The sequence below is a fragment of the Nelumbo lutea genome, chromosome 1 (genome assembly GCF_056320005.1).
Source record: "Nelumbo lutea isolate HS-2025 chromosome 1, American lotus-T2T, whole genome shotgun sequence".
Classification (NCBI taxonomy): domain Eukaryota; kingdom Viridiplantae; phylum Streptophyta; class Magnoliopsida; order Proteales; family Nelumbonaceae; genus Nelumbo; species Nelumbo lutea.
The window spans coordinates 168059623-168081782 of NC_142684.1; the positions used below are offsets into that span (position 1 = coordinate 168059623).

Below are 22160 nucleotides of genomic sequence, written 5' to 3' on the forward strand. Positions count from 1 at the left end.
GTAGGATCTTCGGTACAGCCATTCGTCTATCATGATGTATTTGGCGGGCGGGTCAATCCAGCTCGGCTCTGCTTGAACGACAGGAACGACCTCCTCTGCCCCCTAGAGAATGCTAGGCCGATGCAGGTTCTTTATGTACACGGTTCTCATGGTGTTATCATTGGTGCTGGCTAACCGGGACAGGGCGTCGGCCTCAACGCTGTCGGACCTCGGGACTTGCCTGATGAAGTGTGACTGGAAGTTGGGTAGAGACTCTTTTACTTTGGCTAAGTAGGCAATTATAGTCGGTTCGCGAGCTTCGTATTCTCCTGTGACCTAATTGACCATGAGCTGGAAATCGCTATAGATGATAATGTGCTTGGCTTTCATTTCTTTGGCTAGAGCTAGCCTGACTATCAACGCTTCATACTCTACTTCATTATTGAATGCCACAAACTCAAAGCGTAGTGCGAACTCCAGTTTCATGCCACTTGGGCCGTGCAGAACTATTCCGGCTTCGTTGCCCTACTGGTTCGAGGAGCCATCTACGTGAAGGATCTAGGGCTCCTCATCCCAGTTCGCACTTGGCATAACCAGGAGAGATGCCGCACTGGCTGCTACCTTACGGTGCTCGGACTCAACCAGCCTGGGACTTCAGAGCTGAAAGTGCACTCCATGACGAAGTCTGCTAAGGCTTGGGCCTTGATAGCAGTTTGTGGCTTGTATTGGAGGTCATACTCGTTGAGCTCAACGGCCCACTTCGTCAGTCGACCAGAGACCTCGGGCTTGAGAAGGACTTGCCTCAGAGGTTTGTTGGTGAAGACTATAATAGTGTGAGCTTGAAAGTATGGACAGAGCTTTCGGGCTGCAATAACCAGTGCATACGCCGGTTTTTCTATCTCTAGATAACTTATCTCTACTTCCAACAACACTTTACTAACATAGTAGATAGGTCGTTGGACCCGATCTACTTCTTTTATTAGTACCGAGCTGACCACTTCGTCACTTGCCGAGAGGTACAACTCCAAAACATCACCCTCTTCGGGCCGGGTTAAGATCAGTATGCTAGCGAGGTACTTTTTGAGCTCGCCAAACACGAGCTAACAATCTTGGGTCCATTCAAACCCTTTGCTTTTGATTGCTTTAAAGAAAGGTAGGCAGCGATTTGCTGACTTGGACATGAAAAGGCTCAGGGCGGCTATTCGACCATTCAGCCTCTGAACCCCCTCCATTTTTCGGGGTGGTCTCATAACTAGGATAGCCTTTATTTTGTCTGGGTTGGCTTCAATGCCGTGCCGGTTTACGACATATCCCAGAAATTTACCCGATGTGACACCAAAGACACAATTATTCGAGTTTAGCTTCATATTGAACCTACGCAGGATTTCAAAAACTAAATTCAAGTCTTGTATTAAATCACATGAGAATTGGGTTTTGATGACCATGTTGTCTACATAACATTCTACATTTTGCCCAATCAATTGCTCAAACAGTTTATTTACAAGTCTTTGAAAGGTTGCCCCGGCATTTTTTAGCCCAAAGGGCATGACCTTGTAGCAGTACGGGCCAAGCTCGGTTATGAAGGCAGTCTTTTCTTCATTTGTCAGGTCCATCCTGATCTGACTGTAGCCTGAATAGGCATCTAGAAAGCTCAGCAACTCGCGCCCCGATGTCACGTCCACCAGACGGTCAATTCTGGGGAGTGGGAAGCAGTCCTTTAGGCAAGTTCAGTTCAGGTCGGTGTAGTCGACGCACATGTGCCATTTACCGTTAGCCTTTTTCACCAAAACGGGGTTGGCCACCCAGCTCGGGTAATGGACTTCCCTGATAAAATCGGCTACAAGGAGATTCCCGACCTCCTCGTTGACTGCCCTCCATCACTTTGGGGCTAAGTTGCGTTTCTTCTGTCTAATGAGCCTAACTATAGGATAAGTATTAAGCTTATGAGTTATAATGCTAGGGTCTATGCCGGGCATTTTTTGCCGCAGACCATGCAAAAACATCTAAATTTTCAAGTAAAAAGCAAACCAATTTAGATTGCAGAGGCTCCTCAATGGAAGCACCAATCTGAAGAGTTTGGGTTGGGTCCTCCATCGAGGCTGGGATGGAGACAGTCTCTTCTGTGGGAGCAGCTCGCTCCTCGCTCTGCTCCGTCGGTCGCTCCAGCTCGAGGTCATCGGCCACTTTGGATTTCCCTTTAAGGGTGGCGACATAGCACTTGCGAGACTCAAACTGTGGGGAACTCCATGGCCAAGTAGTAGGTGGACACCACAGCCCATAAGGCATGGGTAATCGATCGACCTACTATGGCATTATACGGGGAGCGGGTTGCGACCACTAAGAAATCGTGGTTGAGCCTCACTATGCTAGGCCAAGTGCCGACCTCCACGGGTACTATATTCCTTCCCATGGGCCTGACTTCCTCTCCACTAAAGCCTTCCAGGGGAGTGTTCGTGGGCTTTAGGTTGCTCTCCTAGAGCTGTAGTTGGTCGGAGGCTGCTCTGAAGAGGATGTTCGTCGAGCTGCCTGAGTCGACGAGGACACGCTTGACTTCAAAATCGTTGATCTTCATCGTTATGACGAGTGCGTCATCATGGGGGTAGTGGACCCCGCGCGTGTCAACTTCTGTGAAGAAGATGGGATTTTCCATCCTTGGCCGCTTTGGGGGGTTCTGCTCTTCCCTGGCAGCTTCGCAAGCTGATGCGCGAGCTGCAGCTGAGGTACAACCCGCCATAATCGAGCCTCCAACTATGACGTGGATGGTCCCCCATGAAGGGATAGGATATCCATCACATGGACGCCCAAAGATTGCGGAATAAGGGGGCGAATTTCAAAAATTTTTCTCTCCCTTCAATTGGGAATCGAATTCCCTATTTAGAAAATCATATTTTCAAGGATCATTCTTGAACCACAAACTGAACCAAATCTGAACCAAAAGAAGTAGGGAGGGATTATACCTGATACGGAGAAGCAGTATCTCCCAACGGAGGTGTTCACGCCCAAGGAAGGATCCAAAATCTGCTCCCACTGAAGATGGCGCAGTGCAGGGTGGAGCAAAATCAACAGTGTTTTTCCAAAAGAACCTAATCATTCGCAAGAATTAACTGAATGGCTTGTGAATACAACTCCAACCAATATTTTCTCCAAAAGATTGGTTTCAAGATCAAATCTTGATTTTTCCAAAGAACTGGAGATCGAACTGCTGGAGGCGGCGGCTGCAAGAAGGAGGCGGCAAGAGAATATTTGCAGGGTGCAGAATTCTCCCTTCTTGTGATTTCAACTCTGAAGACAGGAGTGTGTATCTTGTATATCTAAAGGTTGCCGCCTCCTCCTCCTTTTATAATCTCAAAGGGATCAGCTCCTAATCCCATTAGGAGTTGTTAACCCAAATCATATTTGGATTAGAAGTCCCTTTAAGTGATAAGGGATAACCCTTATCTTATCTACAGATTAGATCAGCCATCTCCTAATCTAATTAGGAGGCTTCCAGATCTAAATCTTATTTAGATCTTGGAATCTCTAAGTGGATAGGGTCTGGGCCCAATCCTATCAGCTGATCCATCTCAGAATTCGCCCCTTTAAGTGACTAATCAAATTAGCCCAGTTCAAAATGGGCTTAAGGCCCATTTAAGGCTATGTATTCATTTGGCCTTCCAAACTGTTGTCCGGTTGGGCTTCCTTGTCTGGCATGGGACCCTACTATTGATCTCCACATCAACCACATGGGTTCGGCCCAGCCTTTGTTACATGGCTTGGCCGAATACACTATTATGGACAGTGCACCCCCTGAAAACCATCTCATGGTTTCTATGGGCCCAACACTTACATTAAGTGGTCCCTGGGCCAAGCCACCTTGTAACACCTAGGGATTGTGGGCAGATGCAAGATTATCCCATCAGGTATTATCCTCAATGGTCTTACACTTAACTTCTCAGCCCATAATGATCATACACTGCCCGACAAGAGAGGACCTCTCCCTCGGCTGCAAGGAACAGTGTTGCACTCTCTGCTTATATGGATCCCGGGAATTAAAACCATTTGCAAATCATTTCGAAACCATTATATATATAATTTTATATCACATATAAAATACATTTTGCAAAACAAATCTCAACGATTGAAATCGGCTGCCGGCAGTCTTGGTTTCCATTAGTGAGAGTGCATCCCCGATCATTACCTTTGTCCGACAAAGGGGATGATCCTGTCACTATGATCACCCACTCAGATGAATTCTTAGACTATCCCAACATACCCAGGTTTTGACCCCCGCAAAGGATCTCACTGATTAGTATATCAAAGACAACCTAATCTGACACCTAGTGAAGTATCATAATCGAGTCTAGGGGTTGGGTGTAACTTTCCAGTTTTGCCCATCAATCTCCAAGGTTTAGGGCAATACTAGAAATCTGGTCCAGTTCATAGATTCAATTAATCCTACATTGTATGTGCCTAGGGTCTCACCCTGGCAATTGAGACAAGCCACCCCAACCGACTTGGTGGCACCAAAGTGTCAACCTTGTCAGGATAGGTCTCCCCAGATCGACCCACTGACTGTGAACATTCTAAATTTACACGAGTCTCATTAAGTGTCCAGTTTAAGGGTATTACACAGAAACATACCAAGGGAACATGAATCAAATATGCACTTTTGTTCATTTATAATAAACTCATTAAAGTACATCATCTTGATTGAAGCTAAGGGCATACAAAACTGTCTAACACCCCAAACTGGTCTCTCTTTGGGGGGCTGCTTCTACGGCTATTCCACTTGCCTGCTGGACTCAGGAGCATCTCTACTTTGCTCCCCTTGCCGACATGCTTTATTATTATTATTATTATTACTTTGTACAAAATTTCTCAAATATCTGCGACGGATGAGTTCTTCTATCTCATTGCGGAGATTTTTACAATTTTCGGTGCTATGACCGTGATCTTTATGAAAGCTACAGTACATATTTTTATTTCTAACATTAGGGTCCAACTTCAGCCGAGATGGCCACTTCACGTACGGAGCGTCCTTGATCGCCATGAGGGTCTCAGCTTGCTTTGTGTTGAGGGGTGTATAGTCCCTTCCTATTGCTGGAGCTCGGAAAGGTTGATTTGGCTTTGCCCCCGAGCTTGGTCCTTCTTCTTCCTACTATCGCCTTGAGCTGGGGGCTCTGGTTCCCTCTTCCTTTTCTCAAGGGTCTGCTCGCCCTTCTAGTTGATTTCCTCCTTCGTCCCTATGAACCGATCCGCGAGCTCAAGAAACTTGATCACAGTCTTGGGTTGATTGACAACTATGTGCCACTTGAACTTTTTGTGGGTGATACCCCGCTTGGTTGCGGTGAGGCGAACTGCGGGATCCAGGTCGGGTATCTGTAAACAAGCGTCGTTGAACCGCTTGATGTAACTTCGAATGGACTCCCCATCCTTTTGAATTATGCCGAAGAGGCTTTCCTAAGTTCTCGGGCACCTTTCGTTGGTGACGAAGTGGGAGGTGAAAACTTGTACGAACTGCGCCTAGCTTCTTATTGAACCGGGCGCGAGGTTACGGTACCATGTGCGGGCAACCTCTTTAAAGGTGGTGGAAAAGGCCACGCACATGCAGGATTTACTAGCTCTTGCCAGGTGCATTTGGGACTACAGACGTCCACATGGTCATTTGGATCGAAGGATCCATCATACTTATCCAGTGGTGGGAGCTTGAAGTCCCTTGGCATGGAGACAACAAGGAGTTTTAGAGATAATGAGAAAGAAACTGAGAGAAGAGGGGTAGCTTTCACTTCACTTGAGCATACCTCATCTTTTCCTTTGAACTCGGGAGAGACTCGGGTAGCAGTTCGACGAGCTCGCCGGTGTCTTCGCTGCTGTTTTGCTAGCTCAGCGTTGGTGCTTGATGCTTTAGTGTCACTGAGCTCGACGGGATCAAACTGCTGGTGGTGGCTCTGAACCGAAGGACCCTGCCTATAGTCAGCGGCTAGGACCTCGAACGGATTCTCTACGAACGAGAGCTCAAACTGCGAAGGTTGGGGCGATACGGGCTTGGTTGGATGGGAGGCCCCCGACCTGCCTACGGGCTACGAGGCGAGAGTGGCTGGCCTCTCCTTTTGGCTATGGGAAGAGGCTTGGCTCTTGGCGAAATCCTGGGCCTGGGAGGCCTCTCCTTGACGAGGTTGTTCACTCCAGTGGGAGGGCTTGGTCTGCTTCGTGGCCAGATGCTGAGGGGGAAGCGACGGCTGGGCCTGAGGCAAAGAAGGGAAATGCTGCTGATACTGGTATTGGGAAACCTGGTGCATCACTTGTTGTTGGTAGAGTTTGAATTGTTGAAATTGTTGCATTTGATCTTGCATGGCTCGCATGCACTGCATTATGTCCTCCAACTAGTTTGGGTTGGCCGCTGGGGGCACAACCGAGGGTTTAGCAAAGGTTGCTCCAACTGTGGAAGGGAGTAGAGCAACCACGAGTGCCACAGTGAGAGACACGTTCAAACTGGGGACTTCGTCCACGGAGAGGAGGACGGTGAACTGCCCAATACAGATAGTAGGAAGTTGGGGCTACTCCCCAAAAGCGTTCTGGCTGGCACCATGTCCGGCATTGCTAGAGGAAGCCATGAATGCTGAGTTTTCAAAAAAGAAAACTGTAAAAGCTTAGTGGAAGGCTTTTGGAAGTGTTTCCCATAAACGGCACCAAATGATGCGGCACAATCCGGGCACTCCTAGCTGGCTGTTAACTGGCTCCTAACTGGCAACGGACGACACCTAAGAAGGAAAAGATGAAGGATTCCCGGGGGATTCGCTCGGCAGGAATACTCCGAAGCTTAAGTTAGAACGGTGGGAAAGAAAGTAAGAGTGTAAGAGTGTAAAGAGGCTAAGAGTGTAGGTCACGCTGGATCACTGAGTTCTCAAGATTAGCTTGAGAGCAAGTAAATTTCAGATAGGATCTCAGGTGTTTGAGAGAGAGTCCTTCTAACTAGGGAGCTCTTATATAGGCGTTCTTGTCAAATCGGGCATAACCGCCACTAGGCTTCTGTCGTAGTCATTACCTGCCAGGGCTGCGCAGGTGATCGTTGCAATGTACTACCCAATTGGATGGGTGACACATCCTGCGAGGACAGGCACACCACCATCTGTCGAGAGGCGTGGGTACAGTCTGTCGAATGGGCAGGGACTACGGCGTCAATCAGGAGACGTGGCGTTGTTTGACGGGTATAATCTTGTCAGATAGAAGCCTCCTGAAAGCATCGCGTCGCTTAGTCACGAGCTACCTTGTAGCGAACTATCCTGTCGCAAGCCACTTTGTAGCGAGCTCCTAAGGGTACTTCAAGGCGACCCTTCTCAAGGTTGTCTTTGGGGCAGTTTTTTTGCCTAACTGTTGGAACGAGCTGGTTACCCTAGCTCACGAGTTGGGATAGTCTTGGAGTATTCCCTTTCGGTAGCTCGGGGGACCTCGAGCTCGCGCTGTAGCGAGCTCCCCCTGTAGCAAGCTATGACGTAGCGAGCTGTCCTACAAGCTCATTACTTAGTCGCAATTAGGCTGCGGTGCTGAGCTGTTGCTCGTGTTGAGTTAGGTCCACGTGTCATTGTCTCAAGGGGTCAGGTCAAATCATCCTCCATCAAGCCTCCAATTAGTCCTTCAAGTTCTTCATTCCATTACTTTGCAGATATTCACGGAAGTATTATAGGAAACAAAACAAGAGGGGAAATCTTTAGGTTCCAAAATAAATTCATCTAAACATAATTTACAAAACTGTCAGGCTATATATACCCTTATGCATTTTTTTCGATAAATAAAAAGAAAATCTCATTAAAATAAAAAAGAGTACAAAATTGGATAGGTGGCAAGGTAGCACCTAAACCACCAGAGAATATACCCTTATGTATTTGGATGCAGAAGTTCTATATGTGACAAACAAATTAAAGAATATGATCGTCCACACTGCTGCATGCCCAGATAACATTGAATTTAAACCCTCCAATCAGTTACCCAGATCAAAAGATGCTATGGGAGACTACACCTGCATGCAGATTGCAGATCACTCAAAGGTAAAATCAAGAAAGAAAGTCTGAACTTTTGCAGCTATAGTTTCTTTCATCTTGTTAATATGTTTTCTTCTTCTTTATCCTTTCAGAATTTTCACCACTTTCCCATGAATCCATGGATTAAAATAGAGGCTAATAGAAAGCTAAAAAGGACATATACAGATTTAGATATCAATGAACAAGTGTGTATAAAGATTTACATTCTGATACCCTCTAATGCAATTACAGTAATGTTCCGTTTCGAGGAGGAAATGATTCTCTCTTTGTTATGTCATCCTTCTTCACAGTGAAATCCCAAAGGTCCCCATACTTCTCATTAAAGTCCCATATGTCCATTGTGTTGTAATCAGAAATCAACTTGTCACGAGCTCCTCTCTCCATATTGTAGATTTGGGGTTCAAAATTGTGAGGTTTATCGGGTTTCCCCATCTCAATCATGCAAAATATCACTACAAAAACTCCAGCCCCTATGTACAAGTACTCCCCCTGAAAGGCAGATCAGAAGGTTCTTTGATGAGAGAAATGGTTAATTCATGAAGAGGGCTTCAGCCATTTTTCAAATGCAGTTCTAGAGAGAAGTTAAAGGTTCTTATGACAATACCGGAACATGGTAAACCAACCCTGCAATAATTGCTGGAAGGAAAAGCCATGATATAATCCCTGCCAAGAAAAAAAAAAAAAGAGAGAGAAAAGACAACATCACCACTGCCAGTTTTCTTGTTTCCTGATTCCTGAGTAATAAAAGTGATCAGCAATAGTAAATAACTAAGTACCCTGGAAACCGGTAGGGGGTTCCATTGCGGCATACTCTTCTGCAACTGCTCCCCAAAATGTTCCTACAATGTAAAACTTATGTCAAAAATTAAGGGAATTCCAAAAAAAGTGAATAATTTTGTGGAAAAGAGGACTTTTGCCATTGGCAAAAATACTGGAGCATTAATACCTTAGCATGAACATGTTCATCAATAAATGATACATCATCAAGTTAGAAGCAAGTAAACGAACCTCCTTTTTGTTTATTTACAGGCCATCTAAAAAATGATTTAAGCATCAATTGATCAGATGATCCAATTCCTTTTCAAGGGTCATATCAAAGGGTGAATGCAGTGACATCCCCAGTCCCCTTCATACATAATGAGATACCATCATCCATGGTTTACTACTTGTACATGCATCTTGATGTCTTTTAACGAGAAGGCAAATAAAGGTACTGAGACATCAGATTTAGACAAACAACAACAGTTATAGAAAGTAATGGAGATATAAAAAAATTGAACGCAACTTTCATTACGATATCAGCATGGGAGTATTGCACAAGGAATAAGGTATGGGATGATGTAGTGACATAGAATTCAATGGAATATTTGTTTACTTGTGGAACTTAATTATTTGGAAATCTAGCATGGAAATTTGAAGGAAATTCGCACTAGGGCAAATTCCTTCTTGATCACAATGTGCCAATTCACCCAAAAGCTGGACTGTCATCCTATGGCCTAGATTGGAATATGCCAATTGGTTTTCAAAAGAGTTGATTTAGGAATGTTTGCACTGGCACTTTTCATCCAGATCATTGAAATTCAGAGTTTTGATAGGGGAAGCTCGCCCGATACCCGCCATCCCTCACATGAGCAGTAACGGCCTGATAACTGTGCTCTACCACAAGGGATGCAACGACCCCGAAGGAATATTACCAGACCCATACGGTTCAGGGAATAGAAGCCACTCATTGACAGATTTTAATTAGTTACACATGATCATTGTGCCTCTCTGGCATAACCGAATTCAGTTAAGCATCTCCTATATATATATATATATATATATATATGTCATTACAGTAAGAGTGAAAAGAGAACAATTCAATTCTCCCATCTCTGTCTCGTCTTCCTTCTGGAGCTTCCCTCACGCTCGAAGTGGGGGAAAATTCCTCTAAGGCCTATCAAGTTTTTTCCCCCAAGTTGGAACTTCATAATTCAAAACTGATTGATGAAGAGTGCAAGAAGTTCAAATAGGACATTAGGTTGAGTTTGTCAAGCTTTGGTAAGCATAACAATATTCCACCATTTTTAAGAGCAGAGCCAACATGACAGCTGTTTCAGAGGGGGGAAACAATGAGACAAGCAAATGACAGGAACTCCTACTTTACATACATTATTACATTGAATTAAATCAGCAGAACACAACCTGATCAAATAAAACAAAAACAGATAAAAGAATAAAAATGAACGCCCTAAACACTAAAAATACAATTTCAATACCTTTTTCATGTCCTTCATGGTAAGTGTGGTGCCCATCATACTCTCCATAGACAAAATCTTCCTGAAATTCAGAATATAAAGTAATTTAAGATCAAACAAACTAAATGAAAAACTAGACGGTTACTCAAGAACCAATATACTTACAGGGCTGATGCCATTGGTCGCCCAACGGTCGTGCTTATCTTCGATGAGATCTGGCTCTATCTCAGACAACCCGGCAGCATTTAGTCTGGTGGAGCTGTTAAGCCTTCGACTGAAATTGAGGATCTGAGAACTTGGACTTATCTTGGACGAAATCCTAATCCTAACTTCAAGGGGTTTAGAGATGATATTTGGGACCGAACTGGCAGATAGAACAACAGGAGTGGATGAGACCGCCATCTCTTGCTCTCTGTTTCGTTGAGCAGCTTGAGCTTCGCCTTTTACCCGCCTTAATTCATTTTTTTTCCCTTCCTTTTTTTGGGTTATCCTCATTTTTGTTTCAATTTGAACGAACGAAAACGAGCCGTTTTGCCCCTTATCCGCTTGGAATTCGCATGGGATCCTTACAAAGCGCTGCAAACCTTACATCCCAACAGTGCATCCTAATGATTGGATCTCTTATCAACAAAACACATTCCAACAACATGGCACCGAACATTTCACCTTGAGAATGGAACGTGCCATGTATAAGATGCACTGTTTTTCAAATCGGGCAATCACCGCTTTTTGATAAAAAACTATTGGTTTGGTCAGTAAATCGCTAATCCTACGGTCGAGCTGTCAATTCGGATAATAGTTTTTTTCAATTTTTTGTTTTTTAAAACATTATTATAATAATTATTTATTTTTTTTGTCAAAATGAATTGTTTGTTCACGATTGGACCGTTTGACCTGGGAACCAGTTCCTAAAACAGTTCTCTGTCTGATCCAGTTTTAAAAATCTTGATGAGATGTGTGGTGCCATGTTGGAGGGGGTTAGAATGTATTTCATTGATAGGTGATATAGATTCTGGACTCATCCCCAATGAATGCTGATATGTGCTATGTGGCCAAATCATCCACATGGTTGTATTATAGGAGATCGGATTTAGTCCTCACTTTGCCGTGCATTGGAAACATTTCCTATTTGAATGTTTTTTATAGGGAAATATTCCCAATGCAGGGCTAAAAGGGAGTGTGAGGATGGTGTAAGGACAGTCGTTTCGATTTCTTATTGTAGAGGCAGAAGGATGAATTCACATGAGTTCCACAAATAGAGTATGCCTCCTAAGCACCCCACATAGAGTTGAGTAGAGATCACCTCCCAACAAAACATGTTCCAATACCCTATTAACATGATCTAACACTACACATCTCATACATGATAGGTCCCATTATGATGGGTGCCAGTATAATGAAGTTCAGATCTACTACAAACCAGACACTCCCAACCGGTCAATGCAGCCACACATTGAAAACTCCCCATGAGAAGTTCTCAATGTGCAGCTGCAAATGACTTATTGGGACAGTGTTAGTAGCATTTTATTAGTAGCAAAACCCTACCTCTACATGCACATGCACATCCAACTGTGCATCACATAAGCGATTATACTTGTATCTTGGTTGATAGGATGGTCAGGTAACGCTTTATAGTTTAATATCTTGAAGTTGTGTAAAATTTACTTTTAAAAGAAATATTGGCGTTGTTTGATATCGATGTCGTTTTCTGAGAAAACAGAGTCATGTAAGCACTATATCAGAAAAAGCGGTGCTTCAGAAAACATCCTCTTATTTGGTACTGTTTTCTATAAAAAAATGTTGTTTCAGACATTACTTTAGAAATTGGGAAAGTGAGGTTTGAAGCAATGCCAAATTTAAAAAGAAAACAGACATAGTGCAATAATGTGACAACATTTTGGACATTGGATAAAATGACCAATGCTGAAAACAGTTCTACAGCACTGGTACCAAACAAAATCAGTGTTGTTTTCCTTGAAAACAACTTATGTAGCAGCATCGCTTCCAAACAAAAAGTATAAAAAACTGATGCTTACAACTCAAGCATACCGACACCTTTTTTATGAGAAAACGGTGTTGTGTTCCCAACACCCATGCCAAACACCTACATTGTTTTGATGTTTATTTTATTGTGTTTACACTTCGTTTATGAGGCCCTTATGTGTAATAAATAGGGTTAGTAACAAGTCCGATCTATCTGATAAACCCAAATTGATTGAACCAATTATAATGCATCTGGTTGTATGATTTTATATTATATTTTGTTATAATTTTTATTATATTGTATATTTGAAATGATAAATTTGATTGACAAAATTTTAAGATAATATTAATTAAAAATGTTTAACTTATTAACATATAAATAAATAATTTAGTATTTTTATTAAGATTATATTATCAAAATTTAAAATCTAAGTTATCTTATATTTTTTATATATATTAAAGCGAAAGGGATGATAAATGGGTTTTATAAAAACGTCACACGTACGTGCATAATGTATACACCACCAATGAAAATTTACTATTTAGTACTGTTCATTTCTGTAAACTAAAACTTCTCCATGTTGGATGAGAGACAAGTGTTTCTCTCCTCTAACCACTTCTCTCTCCCTCCATTTTGCATGTATGACGCGTGTCTACTTTCTTGTTTCTACTTCTCTCGCCATCTACTCCTGGTATTTTCATTTTTTCTCTTCCTCAGTGTTCCCACTTTCTTCTCCTCTCGCCATCAACCGCCACCAAGCCTCCATCAATTGTGAACGTGACATCTCAGGACGAAAAGGACCACCTCATCTGGAAGCTTGAAATTAACATCTTGCAATTGCTAAAAGAAATTAGCAACAAAAAGAAGCTAAACGGATTCAATATTCTAAAAGCAACACCAGATTTCCAGAACTGTAATGGCTGGAGCAAGATGGCGAACAAGAAGGACATGCCTTCACTAAAACATCTCAATCTGGGAGTGTTCATGGTGAACTTAACCAAGGTTAGCTGCTTCAAATATGTAGCAAATATGCTTTAATTGGTTTTCTCTGCCATGCCAACTGATGAGAGTGTGGTTTGTTGATTTGCAGTACTATAATGGCTGGAGCAAGATGGCAAACAAGAAGGACGTGCCTTCACTAAAACATCTCAATCTGGGAGTGTTCATGGTGAACTTAACCAAGGTTAGTTGCTTCAAATATGTAGCAAATATGCTTTAATTGGTTTGCTCTACTATGCCTACGGATGAGAGTGTGGTCTGTTGATTTCTGATACTGATGAAGGGTTCGCTGATGGGGCCCTATTGGAATCCAATGGCAACTGAGATAGCGATTGTAGTACACGGCCAAGGAATGGTTCGCATAGTCTTCGTCATTCTGCAAAAACAAGAGGTTTAAGGTCGGAGAGGGAGATGTCTTCGTCGTTCCACCTTTCCACCTTACAGCCCAGATTTCGTTCAATAACAATTCGTTTGTTATCATGGGGTTCAGTGCAATGGCAAAGAAAAACCACCCTGAGTTCCTAGCTGGGAAAAGCTCGATGCTTCGAAAATTGGATAGAGACATCTTGGCGAAGTCGATGAATGTCTCCACTTCAACAATTGATGAATTACTAAGTTCTGGAGACTCGATGATCTCAGATTGCACATCATGCGCAGAGGAGGAAATTCAGAGGGAAAGGCAAGAGTGGGAGGGGGAACAGAGGAAGAGAGAGCATCTAGAGCAAGAGGCAGAGACAGAGGAGGAAGAGGAGGGACAGCGAAGGCAGGGAGAGGAGGAACAGAGAAAGCGAGGGGAGCAAGAGGGGGAGACAGAGGAGGAAGCGGAGAGAAGACAAGAGCAGAGACAACGAAGGCAGGGAGAGGAGGAAGAGGGCGGGGAACAAGAGCAAGAGGCAAAGACAGAGGAGGAAGGGGAGAGAAGACAAGAGGAGAAGCAACGAAGGCAGGGAGAGGAGGAAAAGGGTAAAGGCGAAGAAGGTGGTGGAAGCGAGGATGAATGAAGAAAAACCTTGAGAAACATTATTCTCCCGCTTCAATCCTCACCCGAGTCTTGATGATGGGATTGGAGAGTGATGGGCCCCGTTAGGAGACAAAGAACATCGTTTTGCTTGAATAAACAAATAAATAAGAAACGGTTCAGTCTTCCGATCAGTAATCGGGTCAAGCAGGAAGCTTCCCTGCACGAACCATCCTATTCCTATACGATAGAAGGGGATAGCGTGGTCAATCCAGACCGTACATATACTAAATAGGTCACATGTCCAATCCTAAGCTTGATATTAGAGATATACCCGAATAGTTGATTATTCCATCTCAATCCCTAAAATAAATAATTATTTTAGGGAAGCGTATAACATTTATGACGTTGAATCAATCAAAAGATTCAAAGAACACCAAGGGTGCTTAATATTTTTCTTCACCTTCTTTCTTCTGTAATTTGGCAGTTATTCTTCTTTATCGGGTCTGTACTTCTCTCTCTCTCTCTCTCTCTGCGCAAGTATTCCAGAATTGGTTCCTGTAATAGAAAGTATTTAGTTGGCTTATGCAATAATTAACTGAGTTTCGTTTTGCATCTTTTTCATGTAGGGGCCAGACCTATCCTCCATCTTAAATTTGCGGATCCCACTTTGGACGTATTTGGACGGTGCCAAGGCAACATTAAATGCACAGAAATTGCCTCTACCAGCTTCAGGCAGGGACCATCTTTTCTTTCCTTTTCTCTCATAATACATTGCATTCATTTTCCTATTTAATCCTTAATATGTTAATTCTCATATTTTATATGGATGATGGATCTCATTATCACATTAGAAAAATAATGTTTTAATCATCTGATGTTCCACAACCACAAGCAGGTAATTTTCTCTTAGTTAATAGGAAATGGAGTGATGGTGATAAATTGACTCTGCAACTTCCCATTGGCTTAAGAACAGAGGCCATAAAAAGTAGCACACTGTAGATTCTTTATGTCCATATTTCTTCTTTACTGGTGTATGTATCTATCATACTTTCTTGCTGTAGATTTATATTAACTGCCATTTTCATTTATTTAGATGCATGAAGGTGTATGGTTTGTATTTGAATACAACTTACATTCCTTTTTCTATGAAATTCAGATGACCGACCTGAGTATGCTTCTATTCAGGCAATTCTTTTTGGCCCCTTCCTTCTATATGGCCTTACCATGGGGACTGGGACATCAAAACAGGAATAGAAAGTTCTCTCTCCGACTGGATAACTGCAATTCCAGCCACATACATTCCCAGCTGACCTCTCTTTCCCAGGAAGGCAATGGTACCACCTTTGTCTTCACAAATTCCAATCATTCAATTACAATGGAGAATTAGCCAGAGTCTCGCACGGATTCTGCTGTTCATGCCACCCACCTTCAGACTTGTACCCGAAGACATGAATTCCTCTGATTTCTCATCACCAATGGATGCTGTTGGCAAGTCAGTCATGGTAGAACCATCTAGCTGCTGCAAGGCAAGTCAGCCATGCTCGTGATAGCAAAATCCAATTTTCGTTTTTTAATTGAAATTAGTTATTTATAATTTTTTATTTACCTTTTAGGAAATCTCGTGCAAAGAGAAGACAAAACTTGACTCCTGGCGAAAATACGGCCAAAAACCAATCAAGGGTTCCCCCTACCCACAGTAATACTTTAAATCCACTTGCCGTCGGCTTTCGATCTGGAATCTCGAGGCAAAGATCTTATCAAATCTAACGTTTCTCTATTTTGATTTCATTTCAGAGGGAATATTACAAGCACGGGCCTACACGGGCTTGGGCCATGGACCGTGCCGGGCCGACCCCCAAATTATCCCTAGGGAGGACGGCACGACCCAGGACAGCCCGCGGGCCCGTTTTACCTCTAAATGAAACTAAGGTACATTAATTCTGTCAATTTCAATGGATTTTCATGAAAGAATGTTGAACTCAATTTCAAAAGACATAATTAATGATTGTTCAGTTGCTTGCCATGTATAACAATACAAAATGTATTGGATCCAAAGATTAATACTTGTTCGAACATAAGGTTCACCAAGGATAGCCATTATGTAAATCATTGGTTATGCTTGGGGACATAGACACTTACATGACCACTCACTTCTAGCTCTTAAGTATGTAGGAAAATAGAAATGCAATAACATATGAGATAATTATAAACTTAAATATCTTCATCCCTTCCAACAGTATTTCTTGAGATGCCACAATAGACCCCATCTGTCTACGACAATCAAACACCCCACTCTCTTGTTCAAGAAGGCGGTCGCCAATGTTCCCTCCAAGTGTCAACGACGAAGTAGCTTCATCATCTGGTCCAACGAAAATAGTTGCAACGACCTTCCATGTGTGCCTCTATTTGAGGATGGTTCAACTGCCTAGGAAATGACAGGTTGCCTTGTTCACATTGGGAGCAAAAAGGTTAATAGACTCGATGCGAGTGTTAAACCTTCAAATATCCATCCAATGTATTTGGTAATATTATTATTTACCTGATATCCTATTGGGATTACATGGAAATTCGGAGACCCGGATAATACATTTCCTCTAGCACTTGCAATACTTCGCCTCATACTTAAGATGGTTGTGGGAGGAGAAACCTCCTATTGATTGAGAACTCATGACTCTCCAACAAGAAACGTATTGGTTGATACTTGGCTCCTAGCTGGGATGGATGACACCTGAGAGGAAGAGGAAGGTGAAGGGTTCTCGGGGAGCTCTCCTGGCGGGAATACTCCGATGGCTAATTTAGAACTCTTGAGGAAACTCAAAGAAGACACAGAGAGTTAAGACTACTGAAAATGCTATCTTTAATACCTTAGCTTCATGAGGGTTGGGGTCCTTTTATATCGGAGCTCGGTCACATCAGGTGTAACCGCCACTGCTAGCCTTTACCGCCAGGGCAGGGGTGGCAAGTGCAAGCTGCTGCTACTACATGGTACGGACTAGACAAACGTGCCATGCTTTTTAGAGACGGCAGGTAGAATGCTGCCTGGCAAGGGATCCGAGCACTGCCACCAGATCTGGTAGGTACGGATGTCAGGCATATCTCCTTGTAGTCTATCGAGTTACCGTACACCGAACCACCTGAGGCAGATTTGCCTTGCACCGAGGTGCCCGCACTAGAGGCGAGCCTTAAGCAAGTTTGAACAAGAGCCTCGACGGTGTTGCCCCGAGGTGTTTCTTCCTTGGGACACTTAGCCAAAAGCCGAGGTGCTCCCTTCTTAGGAAAGGAGAGCTTGGGTCTCCTTGCACGGGGGAGCTCGGGGAGCTCCGCCTTCAGGCTTGGGGCGAACTGGGCCTTGCTACTCGGCGGGTTGTCACACCCGCCGAGTCGTTTGCTCGGGCCTCGGTGAGCTTGTTATGTTGAGTTGCGGCCAGGCTGCCACGCTGACTTGTCGCTTATGTCAGGTTATATACACGTGTCCCCATGCTACGAGGTCGGGCCGAATCACTCTACATCAATTGCCCCCCACTCCCCGAGCTAGGGGTGTTGACCTAGCGCGGGGAGTCCACAGTCTATCGGGTGGATTCAACTTAGAGTCCAAACTTTCTTGCTTGCCAACTCACAGGTTGGACCTGTTTTCTGCTCGGTTCTACTAGGCGCAGCTTGGGTCGCGTGCGGTCTACTCATGGACGTCACGCGAGTTATGGCCTCAAAGATCGCACAACTGGTTTTCATGAGGACCATCAGATCGTTTCGATCTCAACCATTGATGCCCGCGTATAGTGGCTATAAATAGCGGGGGTCTTGATCATTTTCCTTCGCCACAAATCTTTAGCTGTAGTTTTGAGCTCGCGTCCAAAGCCTCCAGATTGGGTCAATTCTCTCCCAGTCCGGTCTATTTCTCTTTGGTGAGTCACCCTAGCTCTTCATTAGTTTTAGTTATGTCTTCCTTTGATAGCCTATTAGATGAGCCCGAGGTGGGCACCTTAGCTCAGGGTAACCCTACCAAAGCCCAGTCTCCCAAGGCGCGGGTGGCTTCGGGTAATCAGAAGTCCACCTCTCACTAGGGTTGGATACCAGACAGGTTCGGACCCACCACCATGACCCTGGAGAGGCTCCGCCATCTCATTCAGCAGTATAACTTGCCTAGGGAGTACACCTACAGTTTACCTGCAGGGGACTTCCCATGGGAACACGGCCTTGATGAGGTCATGATCTTCCGAGAGCAGCTCATAGCCGAGCTACGCCTTCCCTTCCACCCACTCATAGTGGAGGTCCTGAAACACTTCAACGTTACGATAGACCAGCTTCACCCGAACTCGGTCTGTAATGTGGTCGGGACCATCTCCCTCTGTTACGAGTATGTCCTTCCCCTTAACTTGGACATATTTTGTTCTCTCCTTACCATTAAGAAGAGCGCTTCATGCGTTCTCCTCAAGCACCAGAGGTCTTACTACTTGTCCCCTCGCCCCGGCTTTAAGTTAATGCACAAGCTTCCTAGCAAGATCCCGGCCTGGAAACAGGACTACTTCATAGTCTGGAACCCTACGGGGTGGCCCTTCCCTACTCACTAGAGGGCGCCTATCCAAGACCCTGGCATCAAACTCAACAAGAAGACCAGGGAGGCATTCCAGTCGTGGGCTGAGATCGGTTGTGATTTCAAAGATTATATCACCGAGGGTATGCTCTTCCAAGCTGACTTGAGCCTGGGTAGGTAGCTAGTACCTTAGTTGTTTGGCCCGCTCCTTTCTTTTAGTCTAGTACTAATGCCAAGCTCTGTTGCATGTCCCATGGAGGCAGACAAGCTCAAGGGAGATCGGCTCTTCAAGCATATGAAGGGGAGGAAGAAGCAGGCTGCTAAGAGAGCTCGTATCGAGTCACCACCAGCCCCCACTCCCGAGCCCAAGATTCCACCGACTCCAACTTCCGAGCCCAAGCTCCCTGGGGCTCCTTCGATCATTGACTTGGAGGAGTCCATACCACCAAGGGAGCTCGAGACCTCTACGAGGGCAGCAGTTGAGGCCGAGGCAGCCACTGAGGCTGCTGATGTAGCGGCTGAGGTCTCTGCCGAGCCCATCCGTATAGCCGAGATGGCGGTCTCCAGCTTGGGGAGCCCAGATGAGGGCTGAAGTATCTTGGTACCATACTCGGAAATTTCAATCTGGGCTAAAATGCTCAACCGTGCTCAGCTCGGAGCCCGGGCTGCCACCCACACTATGGTGGTAAGTTCCCTTCTCTTCCCTTTTCTTTCATATACACGTTTCTTCGGTACTAACTAACTTCCTTTGTCAGGCGAACTCTGTCGTTCACGCCCTCACTCTTCAGTTCGAGATGAACCTGAAGCAAGCTCTGACCGCCGAGGAATCTTCCCACACTGTTCATACCGATCTGAGAGTAGCTCACGAGCAGATCCACCGGTTGGAGAGTGGCGCCATGGTCCAGAGGGGCGTCATTACGGCGCTGACAGCGGAGAAGAACGAGCTAGCGCGCAAGAATGACATGCTGAGGGGTGAGATGGAGGCCCTCAAAGCGGAGCTGACGTGCGAGAAGGGTGTGTTGAGGGGTGAGCTGGATGCCCTCAGAGTGGAGGCGGATGGCCTTAAGGAGAACAAGGAGGCCCTCTTGCACGAGGTGGAGTTCCTCAAGGCGGACATCGAAGAGAAGACCGAGATCTTCACTCAGGCGATAGAGGAGACGAAGGTCAAGGTAGTTGCGGAGTACATCCAATCCGATAAAATTGATATCATTCTGGGGGAGGCCTACCGCAAGGGGTTCAAGCTCAACAGGTGGTTGATAAGGCACGTGTACCCCGAGCTCGACACAAGCACCATCACCACCTCGCGAATCACGGATGAGATAGCTCGGCAAGCCATAGAGGATCCAAATTCAGAGGAGGAGTATGGTGATGAGGAAGCAGACGCCCCTGACCAGCCTGAAGCCTCTAAAGAGGTCTCGCGCGGAGATAATGATCCCCTGAAGTGATTGCCTTTATATTCCGAGCCTGCGAGCTCAGTCTTTGTAGTTGTTTTTTTTTTTTTTGTGAAGCTCGTTGTACAAGACTTACTTGTTAATGAAATTGATCTTTTTCCAAGTGTTGTTTTATCCGAGCTATCATGGTTGAGTGTGCAAAGTGATTGACATAGTAGGGCATAGTAAGGCACATGCCCGAACTATCTTGTGGCGTACACCGAGGTGATTGACAGTAAGGCATAGTAAGACATGTGCCCGAACTGTCTTCTGGCGTACACTGAGGCGAGTTAAGCATTGCAGAATCTACCGGTCTGCTTGCACCCTCGACACATTGTGTACTGTGGTGTCGAGCTCTTTGGTCAGCTTGGTGTTTTAACCCCTTAGAATTCATCTTTATCATAGAGGTGGCTAGGCTAGTATGCCGGAGTTTGTTAGCTCGACATTTTTTCCCTTGAGCCTTGAGAGACTCGTGGTCTGCTCTTGGAGTTTGCCCATGGCATAGAAGCGACTGGGTCTTATTGCGTCGAGGTCTTTGTTAGCTCAGCATTTTGGCCCTTAAGCCCTAAGAGTGAATCGTCTACTCAGTTATTTATAGGTAATACTGCCTTAGGTTGACAATATTCCATGCCCGCGGTATTTGTTTCCCTTCCAGGGTTTCGAGCTCGTATGTTCCTTCCCCGAGTACTCGCTTTACTCGGTAGGGTCCTTCCCAATTCGAACTGAGCTTGCCAATGCCGGGCTTAAGCACCATAACCTTACGGAGAACCAGGTCGCCAACGCGGAGAGTCCACTTTTTGACCCTGGCGTTATAGTACCGAGCTACACTTTGCTAGTAGGTCGCGGTCCTGATGTATGCAAGGTCCCGTACTTCATCAAGTAGATTGAGGTTGGTACATAGCTTGTCTTCATTTGCCCTGCCATCATATGCTTCTAATCTCAACAAAGGAACTTTAATCTCTGTTGAAATGATTGCTTTAGTGCCGTATGTGAGGTTAAAGGGGTTTCTCCTATGGTAGTCTTTTTCATGGTATGGTAGGCCCATAATACACTGGGCAGCTCGTCCGTCCATAGTCCCTTAGCTCGGTCCAGGCGCGCTTTTAGTTCTCAAAGGATTGCCCTATTTGTGACTTCCGTTTGAGCATTTGCCTGAGGGTGCACTACTGAGGTGAAGTTCTGCTGAATTCCCGTGTCTCGACACCAGTTTTGGAATTTGATGTCTTCAATCTGCTTACCATTGTCAGAGATCAATACCTGAGGTAATCCGAAATGACACACTATGTTCTTCCAAAAAAAGTTCTGCACGTTTCACGCCATGATTGTTGTGAGAGGTTCAGCTTCGACCCACTTTGTGAAATAGTCAATTGCCACCACTATGAACCTCCTTTGTCCTGTTTCTGGTGGGAATGGCCCGAGTAGGTCAATCCCCCATTGTGCAAATGGCCATGGGCTAGTGAGGTAATTTAGGTCGACAGCAGGCCGGTGGTGGATGTTCGCGTGCTTCTGACACTTGTCGCATTTTTTGACAAGCTTGGTTGCATCTGCCTTCATCGTTGGCCAGTAATACCCCTGTCATAGTGCTTTCTGAGCGGGGGCCCTATCCCCCAAGTGTTCACCACACAAGCCCTCATGAGGATCACGGAGGATGAGCTCGGCTTCAGAGGGTCGCAGGCAGCGCAGATAGGGAAGCATGTAGGATCTTCGGTACAACCGTCCGTCTATCATAATATATTTGACTACCTAACACTCTACCCTCCTGGCAGCATTACGATATGCGGGGAGGGTCCCATGTAGCAAGAAGCTCGTAAGCGGATCAATCCAGCTCAGCTCTACTTGAACGACGGGAGCGACCTCCTCTACCCCTTGAGAATGCTAGGCCAAGGCAAGTTCTCTATATACACAGTCCTCATGGTGTTATCGCTAGTGCTGGCTAAACGGGATAAGGCATCGGCCTCGACATTCTCTGATCTCGGGATTTGCTGGATGAAGTATGACCAGAAGTTGAGCATAGCCCCTCTTAC

General features: G+C 45.0%; 3 protein-coding genes across 4 annotated transcripts; 2 read left to right on the forward strand and 1 right to left on the reverse strand.

Moving 5' to 3' along the window:
* Window positions 1-7663: 7663 nt before the first annotated feature.
* Window positions 7664-10926, reverse strand: PNSB5 (NAD(P)H dehydrogenase 18). 2 transcript variants are annotated; one of them, XM_088960415.1, is made up of 6 exons: window positions 10400-10926; window positions 10256-10316; window positions 8774-8836; window positions 8602-8660; window positions 8201-8486; window positions 7664-7975 (listed from the first exon to the last, which is right to left on the reverse strand). In XM_088960415.1, the coding sequence occupies exons 1-5, from the start codon at window positions 10727-10729 to the stop codon at window positions 8223-8225; spliced, it is 777 nt and encodes a 258-aa protein (XP_088816541.1). In that variant the 5' UTR covers window positions 10730-10926; the 3' UTR covers window positions 7664-7975; window positions 8201-8222. The 2 variants fall into 2 exon arrangements, with proteins under 2 accessions (XP_088816541.1, XP_088816540.1); XM_088960414.1 differs by lacking the exon at window positions 7664-7975 and having other exon boundaries at window positions 8139-8486.
* A 1992-nt stretch (window positions 10927-12918) lies between these two features.
* On the forward strand, window positions 12919-15940 carry LOC148879037 (uncharacterized). Its single transcript, XM_088960417.1, has 4 exons — window positions 12919-13220; window positions 13309-13401; window positions 14805-14910; window positions 15335-15940. Exons 1-4 carry the CDS (start codon window positions 13149-13151, stop codon window positions 15430-15432), a joined length of 369 nt encoding a protein of 122 aa, XP_088816543.1. The 5' UTR covers window positions 12919-13148; the 3' UTR covers window positions 15433-15940.
* Window positions 15941-19210: 3270 nt separating this feature from the next.
* On the forward strand, window positions 19211-20263 carry LOC148879038 (uncharacterized). Its single transcript, XM_088960416.1, has 2 exons — window positions 19211-19394; window positions 19465-20263. The coding sequence occupies exons 1-2, from the start codon at window positions 19344-19346 to the stop codon at window positions 20152-20154; spliced, it is 741 nt and encodes a 246-aa protein (XP_088816542.1). The 5' UTR covers window positions 19211-19343; the 3' UTR covers window positions 20155-20263.
* Window positions 20264-22160: the final 1897 nt, after the last annotated feature.

What these genes read in the sequence shown, in the direction of transcription:
- PNSB5 (XM_088960415.1), bottom strand. Translation starts at nt 10,729, where the DNA reads ATGAGGATAACCCAAAAAAAGGAAGGGAAAAAAAATGAATTAAGGCGG. An exon ending in CGACCAATGGCATCAGCCCT is followed by an intron (nt 10,317 to 10,399) that starts GTAAGTATATTG and finishes TCTGAATTTCAG; the next exon opens with GAAGATTTTGTCTATGGAGA. An exon ending in ACCCCCTACCGGTTTCCAGG is followed by an intron (nt 8,661 to 8,773) that starts GTACTTAGTTAT and finishes TTTTCTTGGCAG; the next exon opens with GGATTATATCATGGCTTTTC.
- LOC148879037 (XM_088960417.1), top strand. Translation starts at nt 13,149, where the DNA reads ATGGCGAACAAGAAGGACATGCCTTCACTAAAACATCTCAATCTGGGA. An exon ending in TCATGGTGAACTTAACCAAG is followed by an intron (nt 13,221 to 13,308) that starts GTTAGCTGCTTC and finishes GTTGATTTGCAG; the next exon opens with TACTATAATGGCTGGAGCAA. An exon ending in ATTGCCTCTACCAGCTTCAG is followed by an intron (nt 14,911 to 15,334) that starts GCAGGGACCATC and finishes TATGAAATTCAG; the next exon opens with ATGACCGACCTGAGTATGCT.
- LOC148879038 (XM_088960416.1), top strand. Translation starts at nt 19,344, where the DNA reads ATGCTCAACCGTGCTCAGCTCGGAGCCCGGGCTGCCACCCACACTATG. An exon ending in CTGCCACCCACACTATGGTG is followed by an intron (nt 19,395 to 19,464) that starts GTAAGTTCCCTT and finishes TTCCTTTGTCAG; the next exon opens with GCGAACTCTGTCGTTCACGC.